This window comes from Chanodichthys erythropterus, chromosome 20 (genome assembly GCF_024489055.1).
Source record: "Chanodichthys erythropterus isolate Z2021 chromosome 20, ASM2448905v1, whole genome shotgun sequence".
In the NCBI taxonomy this organism is placed as follows: Eukaryota; Metazoa; Chordata; class Actinopteri; order Cypriniformes; family Xenocyprididae; genus Chanodichthys; species Chanodichthys erythropterus.
In genome coordinates, this window is record NC_090240.1 from 38,235,753 (window position 1) to 38,262,346 (window position 26,594).

Consider the following 26,594-nt stretch of genomic DNA (forward strand, 5'->3'; position numbering starts at 1 on the left):
GTGACAGGATGTGACATCATTCAGACACCTGCAAAGGACCACATGATCATGAAGCAAAGTAACTAACTCTCTCTGAACTATTTGATAAATTCATGTTTTACTCGTTCATACGCATGTCCCGAAACATCAGGTCATTCAGTGCAACCGCTATAAAACATGGAAAATGTTGGAATATTTTAAAAACTTGTACTAAAGATAAAATATTTCTATATTTAGCTAGATATCAGCCTGTTAGTATTGTTTGAAAACATCGTCATTCGGTGAAACTGAAATTTTGGTTAAACTGAATGACTTTTTTGGTGACAAATTTTGTCCATCTTGTAAAAAATGACAAAAGCAGTGTTTATGCGTTTTTTATAATCAATTATCTCTTTCTTAACATGTAATAAAACATCAAAATGAATTATATCTCCATTATGTTTTTTTACACTTTTAAAAACCTTATTCATCAATGACCCGCTGAAGTGTTATTTTGGGGGATCTGTATTTTACAATTTAAACTGATAACTTGTACGTTTACTTGATTTACTTGAAAAGTGCTCGTTACATTTTTTTTTTTGTTTTTTTTTTGTCTATCTTACGCACATTGAAAATGGTAAACGGAAGCTCAAACGTGCGCGCTTGACGTGCAAAAACCAATGATCTGTTTTTTTCAGCTTTAGTTATATACTTTGTTTTGTTTTAACTTTTTTTATTTTTCTTTGTAAAAAGGGAAAAAAGGTTATACTTTGAAACAATTTATCAACTCTGGAGTACAATTTACATCAGGTAATTGCACATGTTGTAAAGACACTTTTTGATTGCATTGAGCACTGTATGTAAATTAAAATATACTATATGATTGTACTCATATGAATGATCAAAATAAACATAAAATAGCAACACAAATCTGAGAGGAAGCAAATTAAGTTGCTTAACGTTTATTCATTATTTTTGTCTGTTTTGATATAGCCATTAGCTATGATTGTTTTTGAGCCAAAATTGTGGTATAGAGCCATCCCTAACATACAGAGGGAAGGATGATTTTTTCTAAAACTTTTGGGGAAAACAGACTTTATAGTGTACATCATGTGTAGTATGCAGTATGCAGTACACTTGTACAACACATGGGCGACATCTGGTGGTGACAAACAAACAGTTTCACCTCAATCTTTTAAAATGTGTATCTTATTTTTTATTTCAAACATGACTGGATCATCTTTTTTTAATTCCTTACGTAAAAAATACTGTAAAATGAAATTCATTAAACATAAACCTGATTTAAATGTGTCCTAATAATAAGTACGTTAAATGAGCACAGTATTCGTATAACGTTACCCTAGTGTTTACGTCAAAGATTTAAAGAAATTATGTTAGCGAAGTTCTACCTGTAGCCTAATACATTTATTTTTGTGAATTTAAGCGTAGAATAAAACAGATAAAAGCCCCAAAACTTTATACTTATAAACGTATTACCCCCCAAAAAATACGGACACAATCGAGCGAGATATGTGATATTAAGATTTACCCCATGCAATATTTTTAAATATATAAATTATCTCGGTATGATTCATAAACCTTACCTCTCTTTAAAAGCTTTATGGTGTCACTTTATAGAATAAAAACTCCGAGTAAACCGTCGTGAACTGTCTTCAAGCATCAGTTTCCGGCATCACAGACGGTTGCTATTGGTTTCAGAGGCGGAGATTGATGTGATTGACAGACCGCACACGCAATCCTGGCGTTGTTTAGCGGTAGCCCCGCCCCTTAACCTGTTGACTGTCAGCAGCACAGAACCCGGTTCATTTCAGTCCAAAGATGCTCTTTAATCTGAATTGACTCCATATTTCCACAGAATAAAGACAAATGTGCTCATCTCAACTTGAACTGCTGATTTGATGGTGAGTTAGTGATGAAATCATGATTTTATTGAGCTAAACAGTTGCATTAGGTTTGAGATTTGCAAGTGATGCTTTGATTTGAGGTTTTAAACGACAGTAAAACACCTCAGATCATTATGGAAACTCATTTCTAGCAAATAAGATAAAATATCATGCTCTAGTAAAGCTTAATTATGACATAAAAAGTCGAAATTATGACACACTATGTCAAATTTACGTTAGTGTGCCATCATTTGCACTTATTATGTCATAATTATGACTTTTTATCTCATAAATATGATTAAGTATGTCTTAATTTAGACTTTTATGTCATAATTATGATTTACAAAAGCATGTGTGTGTGTGTGTCAGAAATGGGCTTCCACAGACCTCTTTTAAATGAGAATAACCCTTATCCACCTGTTTTACATGAAGAGCTAGCATCACAAGGTGTTGTAGTTTCTGATGGCACAGGTGTGATGGTGTCACATGAGTGTCATGTGACCCAGTCAGGAAGGAATGTGGATCAATTAATCAATGACAGTGAGCCGGATTCAGTCCATCAGTCTTTGAAAAGTGGAAGAGCCACATTACTGCACGTCTGCACGATATTATTATTAGAGAGATGGTGGCTTTAGTAGGTGGAATGGGTCATTTTGAGTTTATGTTTAAGTTAATGTGAACATGTGATGCTGTTTTACAAGCTCAGATATGTTCTCTTTGGTGTTTACTGATTTGTATATGCTGATATATAATGGAAAAATAACACTGGCTAGATATTGATGGTTTATGGCAGTTTTTTATTTTGAAACCATGTAAAAACAGACAATGTTTATGCTGTTACCTATTGAACTGAATTGAATCAAGATTGAGCTAAATTAATCTGAATAATAAACCTGTCGTCTTCTGTAGAGCTGCTTTCATAATTTCATAATTGAAAAACTTTGCAATATTAATACTGTTATTTTCTTGCTTAATATTATAAACAATATGCCTTGGATTGACCTATAAAAACTATAGGCTAATACATATATTTGGAGTACAAATACCCCAAAGAAACATTCTAAAGAACTGGTTCAAAGTCAGAGTTGGAAACGTTTTGAAAAAAAAAAGGTATTTTTCCACTAATTTTATTTGTTTGCAAATTGTTTAATATCCAAGATACACATTTCTAGTAACTGTACAGTTAATTCTCATATTGTATTTTCAGAAAGTTTTGGAATATTTTTCCTTTACCCCCCAAATTTGTCAGTACCGAAACACAATAATAAATAATTTAATAAGAAGAGTCACATTGACCTATTAAGATTTTGTTCACATCTACCTTGGAAATAAAGTTTTTGCTATTTTTAAAAAAAGTTTTCACTGGTAAATCAATAATAATTACAATTTTCTTCACCACATGTTTCAGTAGTGACAATTTTCGACACTTTTGAGCTCAAAGATGATGATCAGCACATGGTTATCTAACACAGATCTGAACAGTTTTACACACATATAAACTACATTTAATGGAATAACATCCAAAAAAGTGTGCTTAATTGCAGAAAAAGGTGTTTGTTAGTGACGCTCCTTAAAGCTCCACACAGATTTTCATATTTTGAACACATTTAACTCATTTAACACATTTAATGATGACCTATCTGCTGTGAGAGGAGGAACACAGGAATATCTCTCTGTCTCAGACAATGACTCAAACACACACTGTTCCGGTAGTGACATGAAAATACAGGATTTTTTTTTTTTTTTTGGTAGTATCATGATTTAAAAATAAATATAAAATAAATATTTTTTTAACTTCACTTTATATTCAATATATTTTAAAAACAACAATGGAAAAAATTAAAAAAATTATTTCAACATAATTTTCACAAGTTGAAATTTATGGGTCAGGGTTCAGGACAGACTCCTCCCAACTGAAAGTAGCCAATAAATGATGCTTTTATATATATTAATCTTACTGATATTGTAAATATTATTGTGTGATTCAACAGATAATAGAAAGATCTTAGTAAACATCAAAAATTTCAGTACTTTAATGCTTTTTAAAGTAAAGTTTGCACCAATTCTGTAGAATTGCCCATATAATTTTTTTTTTTTTAAATAATATTTTATGGGACAATAACACTGAAAACTGATTATTAAAAGGTATTATTATTTTCTAAACAACTATAAAATGTATGTCTTATCATCAGATCGTGGTTGTATCTCTTTATTAGTGTTACTGTGCTGCTTTTGACACTATTGATCACAATATTCTTTTGAATAGGCTTGAAAACTATGTTGGCATTAGTGGAATTGCATTGTCATGGTTCAAATCATACTTATCTGACCGTTATCAGTTTGTAGTAGTAAACGATGAGATTTTATATCAATCACAAGTTCAATATGGAGTACCGCAAGGCTCAGTACTAGGACCGTTGCTTTTCACTCTGTACATGCTGCCCTTAGGAGATATCATGGCGTTTCGTAAATAAAGGTGACTTGACTTGACTTAAATGCTTGAGTGGAATCAGTTTTATTGGAATAAATTATCATAAAATCAAATTAAATACAAATGCTGATGTAAATAATGCACAAAATATTATAATAACTCTATAAATGACCTGTTAGAATACATACAAATTAAAGACAAAAACCAAAGTCATGAAATAGACCTACAGTTAAATAGTCCATCAAGTCAATCCGATCTTGGATACTAAATAAGCATACAAACAGCTTAGCAATTTATGGTAGGGCCTTTAGATAAGAATGTGTCTCCCAAACAAAGAAATGTAAATGCTGGTCCTAATACAGATGATTGCGTTGGTTTTTCAGAGATGGACGACTCCAGTGAGACCTATTTATGCATAAACGATCCCAACGGCAACAGAGCCATCCACTGCTCTGAATCACATGCTTGCCTGGAGCCGCTGGAGGAGGAGGTGGAGAAGTTCAGGAGGAAGCTGAAGTATTTCTTCATGAACCCCTGTGACAAGTACAAAGCTCGCCGAAGAAAACCCTGGAAACTGATTCTGCAGATCGTTAAAATCGCTTTGGTCACCATACAGGTACTGAATGAAGAGTTACAGTCAGAAATGCTGGTCTAAGAAGAATCAAAAGTTTCATTCAGACTGCTCTCTCCTTGCGTGTGTGTAGCTGGTGTCGTTTGGTCTCAGTAATCAGATGGTGGTTCAGTTTAAGGAGGAGAATCTCATGGTGTTCAGGCATCTGTTCCTGAAGAACTTCACCAAGAGCAGCGCAAACATCTACGCCGTTTACACGCAGCACGACGTCTACACACACATCGCTTACACCGTGGAGCAGGTGAGTCCTCGGGTGACGTGTGAATGATCTTCATGCCTAAAACAATGAGCAAACAAGCTTGACACAGAATTAACAAATATAATTTGCAGAAATGTATTTTAAATTGCATGTCATATATAAATATTTCTTAAAAATTGCCAAAAGTTGCAAAAGTTGATTTTAAATTGCATGCAATATATAAATATTAATTATTAAAAAGTTGCCAAAAGATGCAAAAATGTACTTTAAATTGCATGCTATATATGAAAATGTATCTATAAAAGTGAACAAACAAAGCAAAAATATATTTTAAATTGCATGTCGTATATACATTTTTATATTTAGAAGTTGCCAAAAGAAAAATATGCAAAAATGTGTTTTAAATTGCATGCCATATATAAATATTTCTTAAAAATTGCCAAAAGTTGCAAAAGTGGATTTTAAATTACATGCAATATATAAATATTTATATTTAAAAGTTGCCAAAGGATGCACAAATGTATTAAATTGCATGCTATATATAAAAATGTATCTATAAAAGTGCAAAAACAAAGCAAATATCTGTTTTCTAGAAATTTGCCAAAAGATGCAAAAATTTACTTTAAATTGCATGCCATATATATTTATATACATTTAATTTAATTTAATTTAATTATCTGTGGGTGTAGATCCTTGATGTCAAGCTTAAACAAATGCATCTACACACCGGCCTTTCAAAGTTTATGATTCTCTTTTCTCACCTTGCAGTTTCTGATGTTGCCTAGCATAACGATGGGCAACCATGATTATGAGAAGGAAGGTGACATTTATACTCCCCTCACCATCTGCCAGCAGTTCTACCACAACGGCAGCGTCTCACCAGCAAATGAGACCTTTGACATTGACACTCAGGTGGATGAAGGTGACGTACGTGTTTCATGACGGGACAATGCTCAAAAAGACCTTTACTTTGCAGTGAAGTGACACTAATCCTGCATGTTTGGGATGATCTTCTGTTGGTTTCTTTCAGAGTGTTCGCTCATTTACCCACAACATCCCTTCTCAACCCTCACAGCAGACCCTCTGAACTTTACTCTGCACTTTGAGAGGTATCTCCTCTAAATAATAGATGTTGTGTGATGTATTCTTAAATCAGGGTCGTTATCATTAACTAAAACTACAAATAAGCCATAAAAAAAAAACATTGAGTATTTGAAATAAAATAAACTTTTTATTTCAGCTAGCTGCCAAGGCAACATTTCAAATTTTTGTTTAAAATGAACTAAAACTAAAAACTAAAACTTAATAAATAAATAAATATATATATATATATATATATATATATATATATATATATATATATATATATATATATATATATATGCATTTTTAAAACACTAAACTAATAAAAATGACATAAAACAACAAAATTACTTAAATTTTAATTAAAATGTACTAAAATATAACAATGAAATCAAGCTCAAAATATTAACAAAACTATAATAGTATATCAATGATACTAAAAAAGCATTGCATTAAATCAAATAATTATCTAAACATTGTAAATATTACACATACATTTGTACAGATCTTTAGAAAAAGCACAAATGTAGTTTGTTGATTCAGTTTGTGTGTTTGTGTTCATCAGGTTGTTGACAGTGACTGTAAAATTCACTCTGAAAGCCATTAACCTGGAGACGGTTCAGTATCACGAGCTTCCAGACTGCTACATCTTCAACGTTATGGTATGTCACATGACCTTTCAGTACACTGTTGCTCATCTCTGACATTGGTCTCCATTTCCTCCAAGGGAAGGAATCTCAGCTGGAAAAGTTGGCAGGTTTTTCCAACACATGATCATCGGCCTGTTTCCAGAAAAATATGAGGCTATTCATAGAAACAATTCTGCTTTGATCACAGGAATAAATTACATTTCAACATATATTCACATAGAAAACAATTTTGTAATAATAAGATTGTAATAATATTATACAACGATAAGAATATACAATGAAATACAATAAAAATATGTATTTTAATCATATAAATGCAGCTTTGTTAAGCTTAATAGACTCCTTTTAAAAACGTTAAAAATCTCAATGATTCCAAATGTTTGAATGGTAGTGTAAAGAAAGATAAACAGCTATAAATGTCTGTTTTTTATTTTTATTTTTATGAGCAGATCACCTTTAACAACAAGCCCCACAGTGGGAGAATGATGATTGACCTGGACAACGATGTGCAGATCTATAAATGCAGAGACTGGACTGTGACTGGTGCATGTGAGTCTTTCCCATGATTCTCCACTCTTCACAAATAAAACTCTTAAACTTTTACTTTTAATAAACGAATAAGCTTGTGTTGTCATTTAAGGAAGTATTCCTACAAAACATATCACAGACTTGGAAATATTTGCTTTGGTCAGTCTCTGCTCATCTTTAATAATCACTTGATTATTTTGACACCTTGATTAAAATATTTACAGGATGAAGAAAGTTAAAAAGCTTATAGTTGGGCTGGAATGTTTTAATGAAAAATTAACATTTGCTCCAACCAATCAAGTTTAATGTAAAATTGCCATAATTGTGATAGCAATGTCATCTTTAAGACACCACAGGTGAATAGATTGAATAAAATTTGAATAAAAATATTTTTCTTTTGATATCATTATTCTCCAGTTGATTGATTACATTAAGAATTACAAACTGTTTTGTATTACAAGTTTTCTGAAATGTTTAAATTTGCAAATTATGTATTAACTGGTGAAATATGCACCAATTTGTATACATTTCCAGAAATTAAATTTGAAAATTGGATAAAGCCAGATTCAAAATTCTTATTTGATTTAGATTGAGTTGATTTAGTTGGTTTTTACAGAGGGGATTTGGGATTTTTCTTTTTATCACTCCATAAATCAGAAAAAAAAAACATTTTCACCATGTATTTATGTAAAATGACATATAAATGAGTGTGAATAAAATATGAACAAACCCCACAGTAAAAACCTTCAGAATATAGTCAGGAGTAAAAGTGTAAATTTTGGTGTTTGTAAGTGCTGCTTAAGTGGAGGAAAAAACTTTTAAAGATATGTATCGTAATCGAAATCTACAGATGCAAATAGATAACGTGCAATAAAATAAACGCTTAAATGTGTGTTTTGGATGTTTTACAACACGTTATGTAAAGCCATTGACCTGAAATGTTTATGCTCTCAGACTCATTTTAATGAATGTTTTTTTGTTTATAGCCCAGAGGAACATGTACATTATGGTTCTGTTTGACGTGGTGGTCATTCTGATTCTTGTGCTGTCGCTGCTTCTCTGCATGCGCTCGGTGAAAGCTGGAGTCCTGCTGCAGTTCGTGAGTTTTGTTTGTTCTGTGATGTTTGTGCAATTAATCATTGAGAGAGAAAAAACACTTACCATGAAACAAAAAACATGTCTGAATATCTGAGCTGCAGTTTACTATACAATGAAATAGAAGATGATTTATAACTTAAAGCTCCAAAAAGGTCAAAAGCATGTCATAAAAGTATCATAAAAGATTATACTGCTAGTCATATGATATTTTCTGTGAGTAACTTTTAAGATAGGGCACTCTGAAAATAAAATTGGTTACACTTTATTTGAAGGTGATGTAGTTACAGTGTACTTACTCAAATAAGAACTGAGTAATATTAATTACTATAGAGTTACAGTTAGGATTAGAGTTTGATTTAGGGTTACTTGTAATTATGCATAATTTAATCTTACTGTAGTAAATACATTTAGTAACATGTAACTACATCACCTTAAAAAATAGTTACCAAAATGTTTAATGTATTTGAATTGCATATAACATGCCCATTCATTACTTTAGCACAGTTTCAACATAAAAATGAATAAACTTAATATGAAGCATATTTTTCAGTAATACTTTGTATACAGATAAATAAAATGTTTTAAATACACAATACCCAGCTTTATATATTTATCATCAGTAAATCTAATTTGTTTCAATTTGATACATTTTGACTGATTAAATGTTTACATTATTATTTAACTGAATAAATTTAATTGTTTTCACAATGACCAGATTTATGTTGATTCTAAGCAATTTCAAAATATGATTATTTGAATAGAATCAAATAGATAGTTAATAATAAACATTTATGTATGACTGACAAATATTTATCACAGAGGTTAATTTTATTAGTTTATGTTAAAACTCCAAATGACTGGAAATATATGCATTTCAAATACATAATGTAGGTCTAAATTATTATTATTATTGAGTGCATGAGTTGTATAAAAAATGTTATGATCATTTTATTTGCAGACAATCAAAATTCAGACAGTAATCAAATGTTGATCTGTTCTTCAGGAATACACAGCGTTCTTCTCCAGTCGTTACAGCAAACACGTGTCCTTCTCCGACCGTATGGAGTTCATTAACGGCTGGTGCATCCTCATCATCGTTAGTGACGTTCTCACCATCACAGGCTCTCTGCTGAAGATCATCATCCAGCTGAAGGTGAGGAATCATCCTAACCCCAGTTAAAGAAGAAGATTAAAGGGTGGAACATCAGAGTACTGATCACATATATAATTGCTTTTTTTGTTAAAGGGATAGTTCATCCAAAAATGAAAATTCTATCATTAATTACGCTTCAAAAGAGATCTTCATTTGTTGTTCGGATGATGAACGATAATTAATTCTTTTATTCAGCAAGGAAGCATTAAATTGATCAAAATTGACAGTAATGAACAATAAATGCTGTTCTTTTGAACATTTTATTCTTCAAAGAATCCTGAAAAATAAAATGTATCACAGTTCCACAAAAATATGAAACTGTTTTCAACATTGATGATAATCATAAATGTTTCTTGAGCAGCCAATCATCGTATTAGAATGAATTCTGAAGGATCATGTGACACTGAAGACTGGAGTAATGCTGCTATTGTGATCACAGGAATAAATTACACTTTACTATATATTCACATAGAAAACAGATGTTTTAAATTGGAATAATATTTCACAATATTGCTGTATTTTTGACATCGTCTGTCTAAATCTCTTAATCTTTTGCATGATTTTGTTAAACCGGCGCAGTGACTCTGTTTAAGGTGTTGATGTTGGTGTTTTGCTCTGTCGTCTCAGGCCGTGGCCAGTTATGACCTGTGCAGTATCCTCCTGGGCACCGGCACCATGCTCGTGTGGATCGGGGTCTTACGCTACATGGGATACTTGAGAAAATACAACGTACGACCTGCTCGTTCTCACTTCTCACTGCTGTGTTCAGGAGACCGAAGAGAGCTAATTGATTTGGGCGTTTCTGCTTCTTGCAACATGAGCGTTGTATTGAAATCCATCATAGTATTGTATATTATTAAGAAAGATGTCAACATCTGCTGAGATATGGTGTGTTAGTTTATAATAGCAAATGTGACCTTATTGTGAGGTCTGTAATGTTGTGATCACTATTTTTATAGAAATGTGAAAATGAGTTTTATCTAATTTTATTGCCTGTCTATTTATCAGTATTGTGGTGGACTTGCACTCGTTCCTTCAGCAGAGGCAGATGCAGTTGTTCTGTTGGTGTAAGTGATTGCGCCCTCTATTGACTGTGATGTGTAACTGCGTGTATCTGATGTCCTCTGGTCAGATTCTCATCATCACTCTGCGAGCGGCCTTTCCGAACGTCATCCGTTTCACCTGCTGTGCCGCCATGATTTACCTCGGGTACTGTTTCTGTGGATGGATCGTGCTGGGACCGTACCACAGCAAGGCAGGTCACCGCATAATACTGCTCATATTATATGCTTACTCTTCATTTTGTATTTTTGTCAAAATATGTTGTATTCAACAGAGCAATGCTATATATAAAACATTGGCATTTCACAGTTACTCTCCAAATTAATGTAGAAACAACTGAAAGACAGTATATTTGAAATACTTTTTTAATGGCATCTTTTCTTGAATGAAGACCATTATTTATAGACATTCAACATTTTAAACATTTATTAGGCCTTAAAAAAAATAACAACTAAGTAAACTTAAAACAATCTTCACATAAACCCATTATAATAAATGCCATATTTTTACTTTGCATGTCAAAGAGTAGCTTTAGAACGAAATGCATCATTCTGACGTGTTTGAGGTTTGTGTTGTCCATCAGTTCCGGACGCTGAACCTGGTGTCCGAGAGTCTGTTTTCCCTCATCAACGGAGACGACATGTTCGCCACCTTCAAGAACATGCAGCAGAAGAATTTCGTGGTGTGGCTCTTCAGCCGCCTGTATCTCTACACGTTTGTGTCTCTGTTCATCTACATGGTGCTCAGTCTGTTCATCACGCTCATCACGGACACCTACGACACCATCAAGGTCAGCTGACTGACACAAATCATCCGTTATCAGCAGCAGTTTGTTCTAGTGGGACATTAAAGGATTAGTTCACTTTCAAATTAAATTTTCCTGATAATTTACTCACCCCCGTGTCATCCTGGAATGTTTTAATCAGAAGAAGAAAGAAAGACATGAACATCTTGGATGTAAATTATCAGGAAAATTTAATTTGAAAGTGAACTAATCCTTTAATATTAAAAGAATAGAAACGTAAAATAAGATTACAAGTTGATTTAGAAGAGACTCCACCCACATGTGCTTCTGATTGGCTGTTTTTTTTTTTATTATTGATTTTGTCGCTGGAATTTTATATCACATCATGTGCTTTTATATGTAAATGAGCTCAGTTATGATTGGTCAACCTCTTAACATGAGAAATGAGTTTAAATAAATAGTTATTTCATGTTTTTCGAGTCACATGTCAGCTGTATGTGCTGATTGTTGTCGCAGCATCAGCAGTTGGACGGGGAGCCTGTGTCAGATCTTCAGGCGTTCATCATGCAGTGTAAAGATCCTCCAGAATCGGGCTGCTTCAGTGAGAACGAGACCCGCGGCAGATGCCTGATGTGCTGCTCACGCAGGTGAACACACACTCGTCATGTCTCCGTACGGGACGATCAGAGATGATGTGAAGAGCTGCAGAAGGAGTGACTAACGTGTCAGTCTCTTCTGTTATATTTGTTCTGAACACTTGTGAGACGTGTGTGAGAGACAGTAAACGTGATATTGTGTGTTTGTGATGCAGGATATGCGGCTCTGATGACGACACAGACTGACCTTCACCTGGAGTGTGTGATCGTGGACTGAAAGTGAAAATATCTGTATATCAAATGTAAATAAATCTATAAAAAGCTCATGAACAGCACAGCTGTCCAAACGTGTTTTTGTTTGAGCACATTTTTAGCACTTTATAGTTGTGAATTAACGAGAAGATCCTCTCCACTTTACGAAAGACTGTAAATTAGTGCAATTATTATATTTTGTTTTAATGTGCAAGTACATATACTGGGCAGAATGAATTTGGGTAAAGAAAAAATATATTTCCTACATCACATTGTACATTTTGTGCTGTTTGTGTTTATAATACAATGTGTTATATAATGTATTTTATATTTGAATGCTTCAGATAAAATAAAATTGTGATACCAGACCTGTATTGAACATAATTTTACTCATTCCCGTAGTTTTCGCACTCGCATCAAAAGCGTGCGAGTACCAGATTGACTTCTTTTTCAATTCTTATTGCGCTTAAACGGTCAAATACATACAAAATTATGTCAAAATGCCTCTCGTTGAGTATTCAGGTAAATACAGTCAGTTTTGGATTGTAAATCGTTGAGAGAAAACACATTTTGTGTAACCGTATATTGGATCCGTGCATTCACTCTTAAAGTGACAGCAGCCTAATATTCATGCTGCTGTCTGTCATGTTAATCAAAGAACAAAAGAGAAAATCACTCGCTGCTCTCGACTGAATAACGAATTGTAAGCATTAAACTGAATTTAGTTTTTACAATGAAGACTATCCAGTGTTATTTTACATTTGATTACTTTAACTGCTGTAGTTTCTTACCTGAATACAATGTTAGAGCCACATGAATAACTTAAAGCCATGTTTAATTCATTTGTGTCTTTATGCTGTTGTATTTATTTGTGTTATTCGTTTGCAATTTGTTTAAAGGGGTCAAGATGTAGTGGATTATTTTATTGTTTTAATTTATTCCTTGAGGTTCACTTACAATGTTAATAGTTTATTTACCCCCCCCCCCCCAAACAAACAAACAAACAAACAAAAAAAAGTATATGCAGAAAAACCATGACTTTCTGACCCTCTGTGTGACATTTTTAAGGTGCGGCTCTTTTAAGGCTTTTAAGGTTTGAGCAAATGACCACTGTTATGATTGGCTAACGCCATAGCAGATGGGGCGGAGCCTATGGTGTGATTATGCATTACTATTGGTTGATGTGATGTCTTGCTCTGGAGATGCAAATGTATGATGTAACAGATCCCACAGGATCAAAATGAACCATTTTTGGAGCTTGATTAAATAGTTTTGTTTTAAGCTCTGAAACTTGCAGGATGTTTTAATATTACAAAGACCAAAAGATCAAGGCAAATCTGATTTCTTATGTCCTAAAACTGAATTTTATGAAGACAAAGTCTGAACATTTGTTTTTATTAAACACTGTTCTCTTGAAAAATTACAAAAGTATTTATTTTTACATTAAAATATATAAATGAAACATTTCAGAAACATTAGTATAGTGTCATAGAAAAACATGTGCAGCAAACAAAACAAAGCTAAAATATTTAAAATTGTTGTTTTTTAGTATAATAAACCTGAGCACAGTCAATGCTTCACATTAATTTCTGTCAGCATTATTATTTGTATGAATTCTGCGTACGATTAGTTCAGTGTGAAAACGTTCATGATGAAGTAGGGAGTGTGTTAGGAAGACGGCGAGTCTGAGTTTATGTGAATTTCTTGATGAAGCGCAGCTTGAAGTACGCGATGACCAGGAAGCAGAAGGTCATGATTCCCAGAGACATGTGATTCTGCCACAAACCCCAGGCTGAATAATCGATGCCCTGCTCCTGCAGGAACTGCTCGCCGGAGGAACAACTGCAACGACAAGAGAAACATGAGTACTGCAGGATCATTTTCGTTCTAAAACATCTGTGAATAATGCAGTGTTCAAGTTCAGCTTCATACTCACACTAATTGCAGTGCGCTCGTGTTCCTGACGTCACAGAACAGGAGGCCGGTGAACTCGTTGATTTCCAGAGCCTGAAAGAAATAAACATCGTTATTATTCTGCATTCAACAAACCAATCACGTGTCAGGGTTATTATACCTCACTAAAACTCTCAAAAATTGTAGTTTGAAATCAAATTTTCAAAAATATTTTTAACCTACATTTCTCCTTCACCTTCATGTACTACAACAATACAAACTGGACGAGTAAAGTTTGATGACAGTCTTTTGTTGCGGATTTAAAAGCGTTACTTTACTAGTTACTTGTAAAAGTTATTTAATACAGCGTTAGCATGATTTAACACATTGCTAGCATGTTTTAATGTTAGCATTATTTAACATGTTTCTAACATGATTTTGTACATTGCTAACATGTTTTGAAATGTGCTATCAATGTTTTAAATGCTAGAATCATGTTAGCAACATTTCAACATGTTAGCATGATTAAGCATGTTGCTAGCATGATTTAACATGTTGGTAACATGACTTAGCATTATTTAGCACATTGCAAGCATGTTTCAACATGTTAACATGATTTAACACATTGGCTAACATGATTTACCATGTTGCTAGCATATTTCTAGCATGACTCAACACATTGCTAGCATGTTTCAACATGTTAACATTATTTAACACATTGGCTAGCATGATTTAGCATTTTATTAGCATTTTTTTAACATGACAACTTGTTGCTAGCATTATTTAATACTGTGTTTAACATGTTGTTCGCGTGATTTACAACATTGCTAGCATTTTTTAATGTGTTAGCATTATTTAACATGTTTTTAGCATGATTTAAAACATTGCTAGCATGATGTAACATGTTGCTAGCATATTTCTAGAATGACTTAACACGTCGCTAACATTATTCAATACTGTGTTTAACATGTTCGCATGATTTAGCACATTGCTAGCATGTTTTAATGTACTAGCATTATTTAACATTGCTAGTATGATTTACTACATTGCTAACATGTTTATGCATGTTGCTAGCAAACATAACATACTCAACACTATTTTTTTTATATACTTAAAAAGTACTTCTGCATTTTTTAATATAGTCTCTCAATGACAGTAAAATAACAGAAACCATCTATCCATCTATCTATCCATCCATCCATCCATCCATCCATCCATCCATCTAAATCATGCTAGCAAAGTGTTAAATCATGTTAGCAATGTGTTAACTCATGCTAACAACATGTTAAATCATGTTATCAACATGTTAAATCATGCTAGCCACATGCTAAATCATGTTAGCAATGTGTTAACTCATGCTAACAACGTGTTAAATCATGTTATCAACATGTTAAATCATGCTAGCCACATGCTAAATAATGCTAGCAATGTGTTAAATCATGCTAACAACTTGCAAAATCATGCTAGCAAACATGGTAGGAATGTGCTAAATCATGCTAGCAAACATGTTAAATCATGCTAGCAATGTGTTAATTCATGTTAACATAATGCTAAATAATGCTAGCAACATGTTAAATCATGCTAGCAATGTGTTAAATCATGTTAGCAACATGCTAAATCATGCTAGCAAGGTGTTAAATCATGCTAACAACTTGCAAAATCATGCTAGCAAACATGGTAGGAATGTGCTAAATCATGCTAGCAAACATGTTAAATCATGCTAGCAATGTGTTAATTCATGTTAACAAAATGCTAAATAATGCTAGCAACATGTTAAATCATGCTAGCAATGTGTTAAATCATGCTAGCAAAATGCTAAATCATGCTAGCAACATGTTAAATCATGCTAGCAATGTGTTAAATCATGCTAACAACTTGCAAAATCATGCTAGCAAACATGGTAGGAATGTGCTAAATCATGCTAGCAAACATGTTAAATCATGCTAGCAATGTGTTAATTCATGTTAACAAAATGCTAAATAATGCTAGCAACATGTTAAATCATGCTAGCAATGTGTTAAATCATGCTAGCAACATGACAAATCATGCTAGCAATGATCTAAATCATGTTAGCACTGTTAAATAATGAAAGCAATGTGTTAACTCATGCTAACAACGTGTTAAATCATGTTAACAACATGTTAAATCATGCTAGCAATGTGTTAAATCATGCTAACAACTTGCAAAATCATGCTAGCAAACATGGTAGGACTAACTATCTATCTTTTTTAAACTCCTTCAAACTTTATGGTCCGCCTTTTTCAAGCCAACTTAAAGTTTGTCTCAATGAACGTTTTTATCTAGTTTAATATATAGTCTCTCAATGACAGTAAAATGACACTGCAGCGTGTCAGAGGAATCGTCAGCAGAAAATGCTACATCCAGCAGCGCTAACAGGGACAGTTTGAGACAGCAGCTCTGATTTGACACTCACAGCGAGACCGTAACGAGGAATACTAAAATACTTCAACCAGTTCAGCCATCCAGCCACACTGGGGAGATTCACCAGCAGCCCAGAGAAGATCTAGAGAGACAAACAACAAACAATATCAAACTAAACAAATACGCTTTTATATTCAGCTGATACACACTCTGAACACTGATGTCCTATTATCATTTTCTTTAAATAAATTTACAATTTAAGGCTGTCAAGCGATTTAAATGTTTATCTAATTAATTACATGATGTGGCAATTAATTAATCGCAAATCAAATTTCGCACAATAAAAATTATCCCCAAAAGATCATTTAAAGTCATTATTGTGTTAAATGAGAAAAGCATCAAATAGAAATGACAAAAAGTAGTTTTTGAAATAAATATTATATTTGATTCAACGGAACCTTTTAGGCTACAACGGACATGATTTTTTGCATCTGAAATGGTTCTTTTAATTATATTTATAATAATTTTATTTATACTTATACAAATAAGTTTGGTTAACAACCTTTTTTGTAAAATAATTCTTTTATGTTCCGCAAAAGAAAGAAAGTTATACAGGTTTGAAACGACATGAGTAAATGTAAATAAACAGAATTTTCATTTCTGGGCAAACTATTCCCAAAATATGAAAATATAATTTAAATAAGAAACTTAAACAGCCAGCAGGTGGCGGTAAATGTCTAAATGAGTGAGTCAATAATTCATTCAAACGGCTGATTCATTTAGGAATTAAGTAAATGACTCTCTTTATGAATGGATCATTGAATCATTCACTCAAAACATGGATTCATTTAGATAGGAAACAATATTTTTTGTCAAAATGGAAAACATTTTTGCGTAGTTGTTTTACTTGTGTGTTTGTTTACCATCATGAACACGAAGCTGATGGTCATGAAGATGTTTGCGATGGCCACCACCGTCTGATCGGCAGAGATGGCCAGCGTCATGGCCGTCGCCGTGTACGACACCATGATAATGGAAAACAGGAAGATGAAGAACGCCTCCGCCGACGCCTTCAGTCCTGGACAGCCAATCAAAACAAAGCATCAGACGTGACACCATTCACATGTTCACATCAGAAGATCATGTGACGCCGCCGCGTGACTGACCGATCATGAAGTACGCCACGCAGCTGAAGATGATGGCAGGGATGGTGCGCAGCGTGAGGATGTCCGACAGGATCTTAGACAGGAAGTACACTGACAGTCTGTAGTAGCCACTGATGTACTCGTGCCTGAGGAGACGACAGGTCACATGACATAACTGAATCATTCCTAAATGAATCAGCCGTTTGAATGAATGAATATTACCAAAATCACTGTCGCTAATAAACAAAACACTCAACATTTATTATTTTGGAGGAGTTTATTTCACCCCTACAGGACTGTTTGAATACACAGCATCACGTGTGTGTGTGTGTGTGTGTGTGTGTGTGTGTGTGTGTGTGTGTGTGTACTTACACAAACAGCTTCCTCTCGGAGATGAAAAGTTCAGCTGAGGAAACCGCACTAAAGCACTGATTAGTGGTGATGAAGAACAGGGCACCTATCCTGAAACACACACATTTATTACGGAACAAACAATTTGAGTTTTTCCATTGGCAACAACAAATATACAACAATATTTATTCAGTAATGCATCAGTGATGAATGTGATTCTTACCGGTTCTGAATCCCACTTGAATTCTCCTTCACTCCGAAAAATATCGCTCCGACAACCAGAGCCAGGAAAATCATCACGCCGATCTGGAGAAACAATCCTCACATCAATATAGAAATATTCACTTCAGTGTTAATTCAAACCTCATCTTTCTTTCTTCTCTTTCTTGATGAGATGCATTAACTTTTGCAAAGTTTTCTGTGCTAAAAGAAAGTGACGAATCATAGCCGTGGAGCAGGATTTTGGACCAATGAGAGTTAACGGTGGGCGGAGCTACCGCTATAAAAAGGTTATAATTGACATTAAAAAGTCAAAATTATAACATACCAAGTTGAAATTATGAAATAAAATTTGAAAACTTATGAAGTTATAATGACATAAAAAGTTGAAATTATTCATGAGATGAAAATTAAAAATTGACCTTAACAGTTATAATTATGACGTTAAAAGTCAAAATTATGACTTGCTAAATTAAAATTACGGGGAAAAAAAAAATAGAAATTGACATTTATAATTCTGAAATAAAAAATTTAAATTATCAGTCATAATCATTCATGATTATGAGATGAAAATTAGAAATTGACCTTTAAAAATAATTATGACAAGTTGAAATGATGACATACTGTCTTTACAATCAGAATTCACTTAAAAAGTTGACATTAAAAGTCAAAATTGCTAAATTAAAATTATGAGATGAAAATTTGAAATTACGAAATAAAATTTGAAATTATGACATAAAAAGTTGAAATAAACTCAATAGAAATTGACTTAAAAAGTTATAATTATGACATTAAAAAGTCAAAATTATGACATACCAAGTTTAAATTACATAATAAAATTTGAAATTGACAAACTGACATAAAAAATTTACATAAAAAGTTGAAATTATCAGTCATAATCATTCATGATTATGAAATGAAAATTTGAAATTGACCTAAACATTTAGAATTATGACATACTAAGTTAAAATTATGAAATAAAAATGTTTAAAAATAGAAAAATAAAAAATAAGTTCTAATTACAATTTTGAAATGACACAAAGTCATAATTTCGACTTAATTTGTCATAAACTGGAATTTTATGATTTAATGCAATTTCAACCTTTTAAGTCATAATTATGACTTTTTATGTCATAACTAAGATTTACCAAAGCATGATTTGTTTTCTTATGTGGTGAAAATATGCCTCCATAACATTCTCAAACTGGGGTTCGTGAGCTGGTGAAAAGCTAATAATTAATTCAATCGAATGAAAAATGCACTAAACCAGATGAACAGTTTGATTTGTCTACATTAAAGGAGTGAATGGCGGGAGCGGACCTGAGCGAAGGAGGTCTGCGGGTTGAGCATGAGGTTCCGGAAGGTTCTCTTGAGGACCCAGTTGAACTGGTGGCAGAAGGATGTGTTGTAGGTGATGGTTCTGGACTTGACGCGAGTGCTGTACTCCTGACCCTGAACGATTCGCTCCAGCTCTCCTTTGGTCTGTTTGTAGTTGGAGCTGGTCTTGTATTCCTCCACCAGACGGTCCTCGATGCCCTTCAGAGACGCGCTCAACTGATCCAGGTCCAGCTCTGACAGTCACACGCATGTTCAAACACATTCACCAAACTCAAAACAGCTTTTGACAACATTTAGTTACTGTTATATAGTACTACAATTACTAAAACTAAAATAAAAATAAATTAAAGCTAAACAGAATTCTTAAAAAAGACTAATACAAATAATTACTAAAATTATATATTAATATATTAAATATATATATAGAATTTACTAAAAAATATACTACAATTTAAAATACAAAAAAAATTACAATTGTAAAAATAAAACATAATTTTCTCATGATATTTATGAATGACATATTGTAGCAAATATTAATTTAAATTCATTACTTTCAAAAATGTTAAATGTTTTCTATATTATTTTATTCTATTATTTTAAAATTTTATATTTTATGAATGATAAATATTATATTGTAAATATTAATTGAATAATTCATTTTAAAAATAGCTAAATGTCTATAATGTAAAATGTCCATGACTTAATGAATTTCCATGATTTTTCAATTTATTTTAACATTTTATGATATTTATGAATGATAAATATTATATTGTAGTAATATTAATTCAAATTAGTTTAAAAAATAGTTACATTTTTCTATATAATACAAAAATGTCCATGACTAAGATTTTCTGAATTTCCATAAAATTTCATGATATTTATGAACAATAAATCTTATATAGAATTAAAAATTAATTTGAACTAGATAAAAAAGTTTGAGGACAAACTTTAAGTTGGCTTGAAAAAGCATAGCCAGAAAGTTTGAGAAGTTTTAAAAGTTTGAAGTTTGAAAGTTTAAGTTTTATTAGATAGATAGATAGTCACAGATGGATACTATGGAGTTTTTATAGAGTTATTAGCATGTTCTTAGCCCACTTTAGCACTTAGCTAATCACTATTAGCATGTAGCTATTCACTGCTAGCATGTTGGAAGTCCAGATTGCTAGCATGAGTCAAAAAGCCAACCCCCATGTCTCTACGATGTACTGATGCAGAGATATAGATTTTGCAAAACGGTTGCTAGGGTACTCTGTTTGGTTGCTAGGGAGTGGCTTGTCAGCTACCAGTGATGATACTCCAAAGGCTGCTTGACAATATAAACCAACCCCCATGTCTGTACGATGTTCTGATGCAGATATATAGATTTTGCAAAACGGTTGCTAGGGTACTCTGTTTGGTTGCTAGGGAGTGGCTAGCCAGCTACCAATGATGATACTCCAAAGGCTGCTTGACAATATAAACCAACCCCCATGTCTGGACGATGTTCTGATGCAGAGATACAGATTTTGCAAAACGGTTACTAGGGTACTGTTTGGTTGCTAGGGAGTGACTTTCCAGCTACCAATGATGATACTCCAAAGGCTGCTTGACAATATAAACCAACCCCCATGTGTGTACGATGTTCTGATGCAGAGATATAGATTTTGCAAAATGGTTGCTAGGGTACTCTGTTTGGTTGCTACGGTGTTGCTATGCGGTTGCTAGGGTACTCGGGGTGGTTGCTAAGGTGTTGCTATGCGGTTGCTATGGTACTTGGGGTGGTTGCTAAGTTGTTGCTATGCGGTTGCTAGGGTACTCGGGTTGGTTGCTAGGGTGTTGCTATGCGGTTGCTATGGTACTCGGGGTGGATGCTAAGGTGTTGCTATGCGGTTGCTAGGGTACTCGGGGTGGTTGCTATGGTGTTGCTATGCGGTTGCTAGGGTACTCGGGGTGGTTGCTATGGTGTTGCTATGCGGTTGCTAGGGTACTCGGGGTGGTTGCTAGGGTGTTGCTATGCGGTTGCTAGGGTACTCGGGGTGGTTGCCATGGTGTTGCTATGCGGTTGCTATTGTATCCAGGCTGGTTGCTAGGATGATGCCAGGGTGATTTGTGTGGTTGCTATGCAGTTGCCATGGTGTTCTGGGTGGTTGCTAGGTTGTTTTGGGTGGTTGCTAGGTTGTTTTGGGTGGTTGCTATGAGAGTTGATCATAGATAGATAGATAGAGTTTATGAATTTGAATGAGTTGATAGATAGATGATAGATAGAGAGATAGATGAGAAGAGAGATAGATGAGAAGTGATAGATGAGAAGATAGATAGATTGATAGATGAGAAGTGATAGATAGATAGAGAAATAGCTAGATTTAGTTTGATAGATAGATAGATAGATAGATAGATTAGAAAGAGAAATAGATAGATAGATTTAGTTTGATAGATAGATAGATAGATAGATTTAGTTTGATATATAGATAGATTTAGTTTGATAGATAGATAGATAGATAGATAGATAGATAGATAGATAGATAGATAGATAGATAGATAGATAGATAGATAAGACATATTAGATAGAATGGAAGTTTGAATGAGTCTCAATGGATTAGAAATAGTACATAGAATGGCAGCTAATGGAGTCTGATAAGCCTCTCCAACTGTCAAAATTTGAATTTTGACAGTTGGGTTGAATAGTCTTGGCTCATTTGAACATTCCGTCAATGAAAGTCAATGGGATTTTTCCAAGTTTTGATCAGCTTTTTTAGGAAAACCGTAAGTCTGATCAGTCTGAAAAGATATAGCACACTAAGTCAGAATAGTCTGAAGGTCTGGTCCGAGTTTGGTGGTTGTAGCTTGAACAGTCTAGGAGGAGATGCATTTAGAAATTTAGTCTAAGAAGAATAATAATAACTAGATAAAAAAGTTTGAGGACAAACTTTAAGTTGGCTTGAAAAAGCATAGCCAGAAAGTTTGAGAAGTTTTAAAAGTTTGAAGTTTGAAAGTTTAAGTTTTATTAGATAGATAGATAGTCACAGATGGATACTATGGAGTTTTTATAGAGTTATTAGCATGTTCTTAGCCCACTTTAGCACTTAGCTAATCACTATTAGCATTCACTGCTAGCATGTTGGAAGTCCAGATTGCTAGCATGAGTCAAAAGCCAACCCCCATGTCTCTACGATGTACTGATGCAGAGATATAGATTTTGCAAAACGGTTGCTAGGGTACTCTGTTTGGTTGCTAGGGAGTGGCTTGGCAGCTACCAGTGATGATACTCCAAAGGCTGCTTGACAATATAAACCAACCCCCATGTCTGTACGATGTTCTGATGCAGAGATATAGATTTTGCAAAACGGTTGCTAGGGTACTCTGTTTGGTTGCTAGGGAGTGGCTTGCCAGCTACCAATGATGATTCTCAAAGGCTGCTTGACAATATAAACCAACCCCCATGTCTGGACGATGTTCTGATGCAGAGATACAGATTTTGCAAAACGGTTACTAGGGTACTGTTTGGTTGCTAGGAATTGACTTGCCAGCTACCAATGATGATACTCCAAAGGCTGCTTGACAATATAAACCAACCCCCATGTCTGGACGATGTTCTGATGCAGAGATACAGATTTTGCAAAACGGTTACTAGGGTACTGTTTGGTTGCTAGGAATTGACTTGCCAGCTACCAATGATGATACTCCAAAGGCTGCTTGACAATATAAACCAACCCCCATGTCTGTACGATGTTCTGATGCAGAGATATAGATTTTGCAAAATGGTTGCTAGGGTACTCTGTTTGGTTACTACGGTGTTGCTATGCGGTTGCTAGGGTACTCGGGGTGGTTGCTAAGGTGTTGCTATGCGGTTGCTAGGGTACTCGGGGTGGTTGCTAGGGTGTTGCTATGCGGTTGCTAGGGTACTCGGGTGGTTGTTAAGGTGTTGCTATGCGGTTGCTAGGATACTCGGGGTGGTTGCTAGGGTGTTGCTATGCGGTTGCTATGGTACTCGGGGTGGATGCTAAGGTGTTGCTATGCGGTTGCTAGGGTACTCGGGGTGGTTGCTAGGGTGTTGCTATGCGGTTGCTAGGGTACTCGGGGTGGTTGCTATGGTGTTGCTATGCGGTTGCTAGGGTACTCGGGGTGGTTGCTAGGTGTTGCTATGCGGTTGCTAGGGTACTCGGGGTGGTTGCTAGGGTGTTGCTATGCGGTTGCTAGGGTACTCGGGGTGGTTGCTAGGGTGTTGCTATGCGGTTGCTAGGGTACTCGGGGTGGTTGCCATGGTGTTGCTATGCGGTTGCTATTGTATCCAGGCTGGTTGCTAGGATGATGCCAGGGTGATTTGTGTGGTTGCTATGCAGTTGCCATGGTGTTCTGGGTGGTTGCTAGGTTGTTTTGGGTGGTTGCTAGGTTGTTTTGGGTGGTTGCTATGAGAGTTGATCATAGATAGATAGATAGAGTTTATGAATTTGAATGAGTTGATAGATAGATGATAGATAGAGAGATAGATGAGAAGTGATAGATGAGAAGAGAGATAGATGAGAAGTGATAGATGAGAAGATAGATAGATTGATAGATGAGAAGTGATAGATAGATAGAGAAATAGCTAGATTTAGTTTGATAGATAGATAGATTAGAAAGAGAAATAGATAGATTTAGTTTGATATAGATTAGAAAAAGAAATAGATAGATAGATAGATTTAGTTTGATAGATAGATAGATTTAGTTTGATAGATAGATAGATAGATAGATTTAGTTTGATAGATAGATAGATTTAGTTTGATAGATAGATAGATAGATAGATAGATAGATAGATAGATAGAATGATGGATGGATGGATGAATAGATAGATAGATAGATAGATAGATAGATAGATAGATAGATAGATAGATAGATAGATAGATAAGACATATTAGATAGAATGGAAGTTTGAATGAGTCTCAATGGATTAGAAATAGTACATAGAATGGCAGCTAATGGAGTCTGATGAGCCTCTCCAACTGTCAAAATTTGAATTTTGACAGTTGGAGTTTGAATAGTCTTGGCTCATTTGAACATTCCGTCAATGAAAGTCAATGGGATTTTTCCAAGTTTTGATCAGCTTTTTTAGGAAAACCGTAAGTCTGATCAGTCTGAAAAGATATAGCACACTAAGTCAGAATAGTCTGAAGGTCTGGTCCGAGTTTGGTGGTTGTAGCTTGAACAGTCTAGGAGGAGATGCATTTAGAAATTTAGTCTAAGAAGAATAATAATAAGCTTAAGACGTAGATCAGTAAGTTGGCTTTTTCAAGCCAACTTAATAATTAGTTAAAAATACATAAATATTTTCTAAATAAGGTATATTCAATATAAAAAAAAAAATTACAAGGTTTTCTGAATTTTCGTAACTTTCCAATTTCAGATTTGAAAAATTATATTTATTCATAATAATCATTATTTTGGGAACCATGTACTTATTACAATGAAATGACTGATAATTAATACATTTGTACAGATATAAACCAACCTCTAAATGCAACATTAAAAAAAAACAAAATGTATATTTCTAAGTCAAACATTACATGTCATTCAGATACTCACTTCCTGTCTAAGTGGGCAGTTCTTGACTAAAATAAGCTGCAAAGTGGCCTTTATACAGCGAGACTGCAAACATACAGAAGGAGAGTGTGTGTGTGTGTGTGTGTGTGTGTGTGTGTGTGTGTGTGTGTGTGTGTGTGTGTGTGTCGTACCTTCACTGCTGTTTAACTTGTTGAGTGTGACAGCCGTGGAGTCTCCGTTGATCACATCCAGGAAGAAATCAGCAGGGTTGTTATGAGGTTCACAGGTGTATCCTGACACACAAACAGAAGACATGAGGGTCTGTTCATGAGTGTGTGTGTGTGTGTGTGTGTGTGTGTGTGTGTGTGTGTGTGAGTGTGAGAGAGAGAGAGAGAGAGAGAGAGAGAGAGAGAGAGAGAGAGTGTGTTTTCATACCGATCTCACTGAAGTACTGCAGGGCGTCCTTAGCCGGCCCATGATACACCAGCTTTCCTCCCACCAGCAGCGTCAGACTGTCGAACAGCCGGTAGATGGAGTAGCGTGGCTGATGGATGGACAGTATAATGGTACGACCGCTGATCGCCATCCTGATAACACACACGTTCGTTTTTGTGAATTGTGGGGTCATTCCATAGGCGTAATGGTTTTAATACTGTACAAACTATATTTTCTCTCCCGCTACACTAGCCCTAAACCTACCCATCACAGGAAACTGTGCACACTTTTACTTTCTCACAAAAACTCATTCTGTATGATTTATAAGCCTTTTGAAAAGTGGGGTCATTATACACATTTGTGTCCTGATATGTCACAAAAACGTGCACACACGTGACGCTTAAGAGACAGGATGTCTGTCTATGTAGTTTATCCCAAAACACACAATAAAAAAGAAGTTCATAAAGTCATACTGCTGTGCTGTTTGGAAACTTCTTGGGTTGAAGCTATATTTCTCGTTAATTTAGCCACTGTATCAAATATATACCTGGTGTTGTGTTTGTTTTCTTCTTAGAGATTTCGGGGAAAAAGGTTTTTAAGGCCTTTCTGTATACAGTAATGCTTTCTTTCCACGAAATGCGAAAAACCTTCAGTTTTGTTTTCTTCTAGCTGCACTCCATTTTTCGGGCTTGTTGTACCACGGTGTTGGACTATTTTCCTTAATATTCTGTAAGTGTGTGTGTGTGTGTGTGTGTGTGTGTGTGTGTGTGTGTGTGTGTGTGTGTGTGTGTGTGTGAATGAGTAAACGCACTTCTTCAGCAGCAGGAGGACGGAGTTGGCAGTACTGGCGTCCAGGCCTGTGGTCGGTTCATCCAGGAAAAGCACCGGTGGATCAATGATCAGCTCCATGCCGATGTTTGTCCTCTTCCTCTCTCCACCTGAAACGCCACGAATCAGCTGTGTGCCCACCTTAAAAACCAGCCAATCAGAGCAGCTGTGAATCAAATTCCTCTAAAAACAATAATAAACTAAAACTTTGTTAAAT

General features: G+C 34.6%; 3 protein-coding genes across 5 annotated transcripts in view; 1 reads left to right on the top strand and 2 right to left on the bottom strand.

The window, feature by feature from the left end:
* The window catches only part of dnai3 (dynein axonemal intermediate chain 3), a 28,280-nt gene extending 26,632 nt beyond the window's left edge, over window positions 1-1,648 (bottom strand). Inside the window, exon 1 of the mRNA XM_067371081.1 lies at window positions 1,563-1,648. The gene's annotated coding sequence lies outside the window, so the exon portion shown is untranslated. The remainder of the gene's footprint in view (window positions 1-1,562) is intronic.
* Window positions 1,649-1,774: 126 nt separating this feature from the next.
* mcoln3b (mucolipin TRP cation channel 3b) lies at window positions 1,775-12,532 on the top strand. The gene is made up of 14 exons (XM_067371316.1): window positions 1,775-1,880; window positions 4,677-4,909; window positions 4,998-5,165; window positions 5,892-6,045; window positions 6,154-6,232; window positions 6,772-6,868; window positions 7,306-7,405; window positions 8,371-8,483; window positions 9,486-9,635; window positions 10,263-10,364; window positions 10,768-10,890; window positions 11,281-11,487; window positions 11,959-12,089; window positions 12,254-12,532. The coding sequence occupies exons 2-14, from the start codon at window positions 4,679-4,681 to the stop codon at window positions 12,282-12,284; spliced, it is 1,686 nt and encodes a 561-aa protein (XP_067227417.1). The 5' UTR covers window positions 1,775-1,880; window positions 4,677-4,678; the 3' UTR covers window positions 12,285-12,532.
* A 1,170-nt stretch (window positions 12,533-13,702) lies between these two features.
* abcg2a (ATP-binding cassette, sub-family G (WHITE), member 2a) overlaps window positions 13,703-26,594 on the bottom strand; it is a 22,500-nt gene continuing 9,608 nt past the window's right edge. For all 3 annotated transcript variants that reach the window (XM_067370708.1, XM_067370709.1, XM_067370710.1), the window contains 11 exons: window positions 26,361-26,518; window positions 25,550-25,701; window positions 25,306-25,407; window positions 19,601-19,851; window positions 18,285-18,367; window positions 18,083-18,172; window positions 17,732-17,856; window positions 17,489-17,643; window positions 16,618-16,707; window positions 14,227-14,297; window positions 13,703-14,132 (listed from right to left, as the gene is read on the bottom strand). In XM_067370708.1, coding sequence (XP_067226809.1) covers window positions 13,982-14,132; window positions 14,227-14,297; window positions 16,618-16,707; window positions 17,489-17,643; window positions 17,732-17,856; window positions 18,083-18,172; window positions 18,285-18,367; window positions 19,601-19,851; window positions 25,306-25,407; window positions 25,550-25,701; window positions 26,361-26,518 — 1,428 coding nt within the window. In that variant the 3' untranslated portion in view covers window positions 13,703-13,981. The remainder of the gene's footprint in view (window positions 14,133-14,226; window positions 14,298-16,617; window positions 16,708-17,488; window positions 17,644-17,731; window positions 17,857-18,082; window positions 18,173-18,284; window positions 18,368-19,600; window positions 19,852-25,305; window positions 25,408-25,549; window positions 25,702-26,360; window positions 26,519-26,594) is intronic.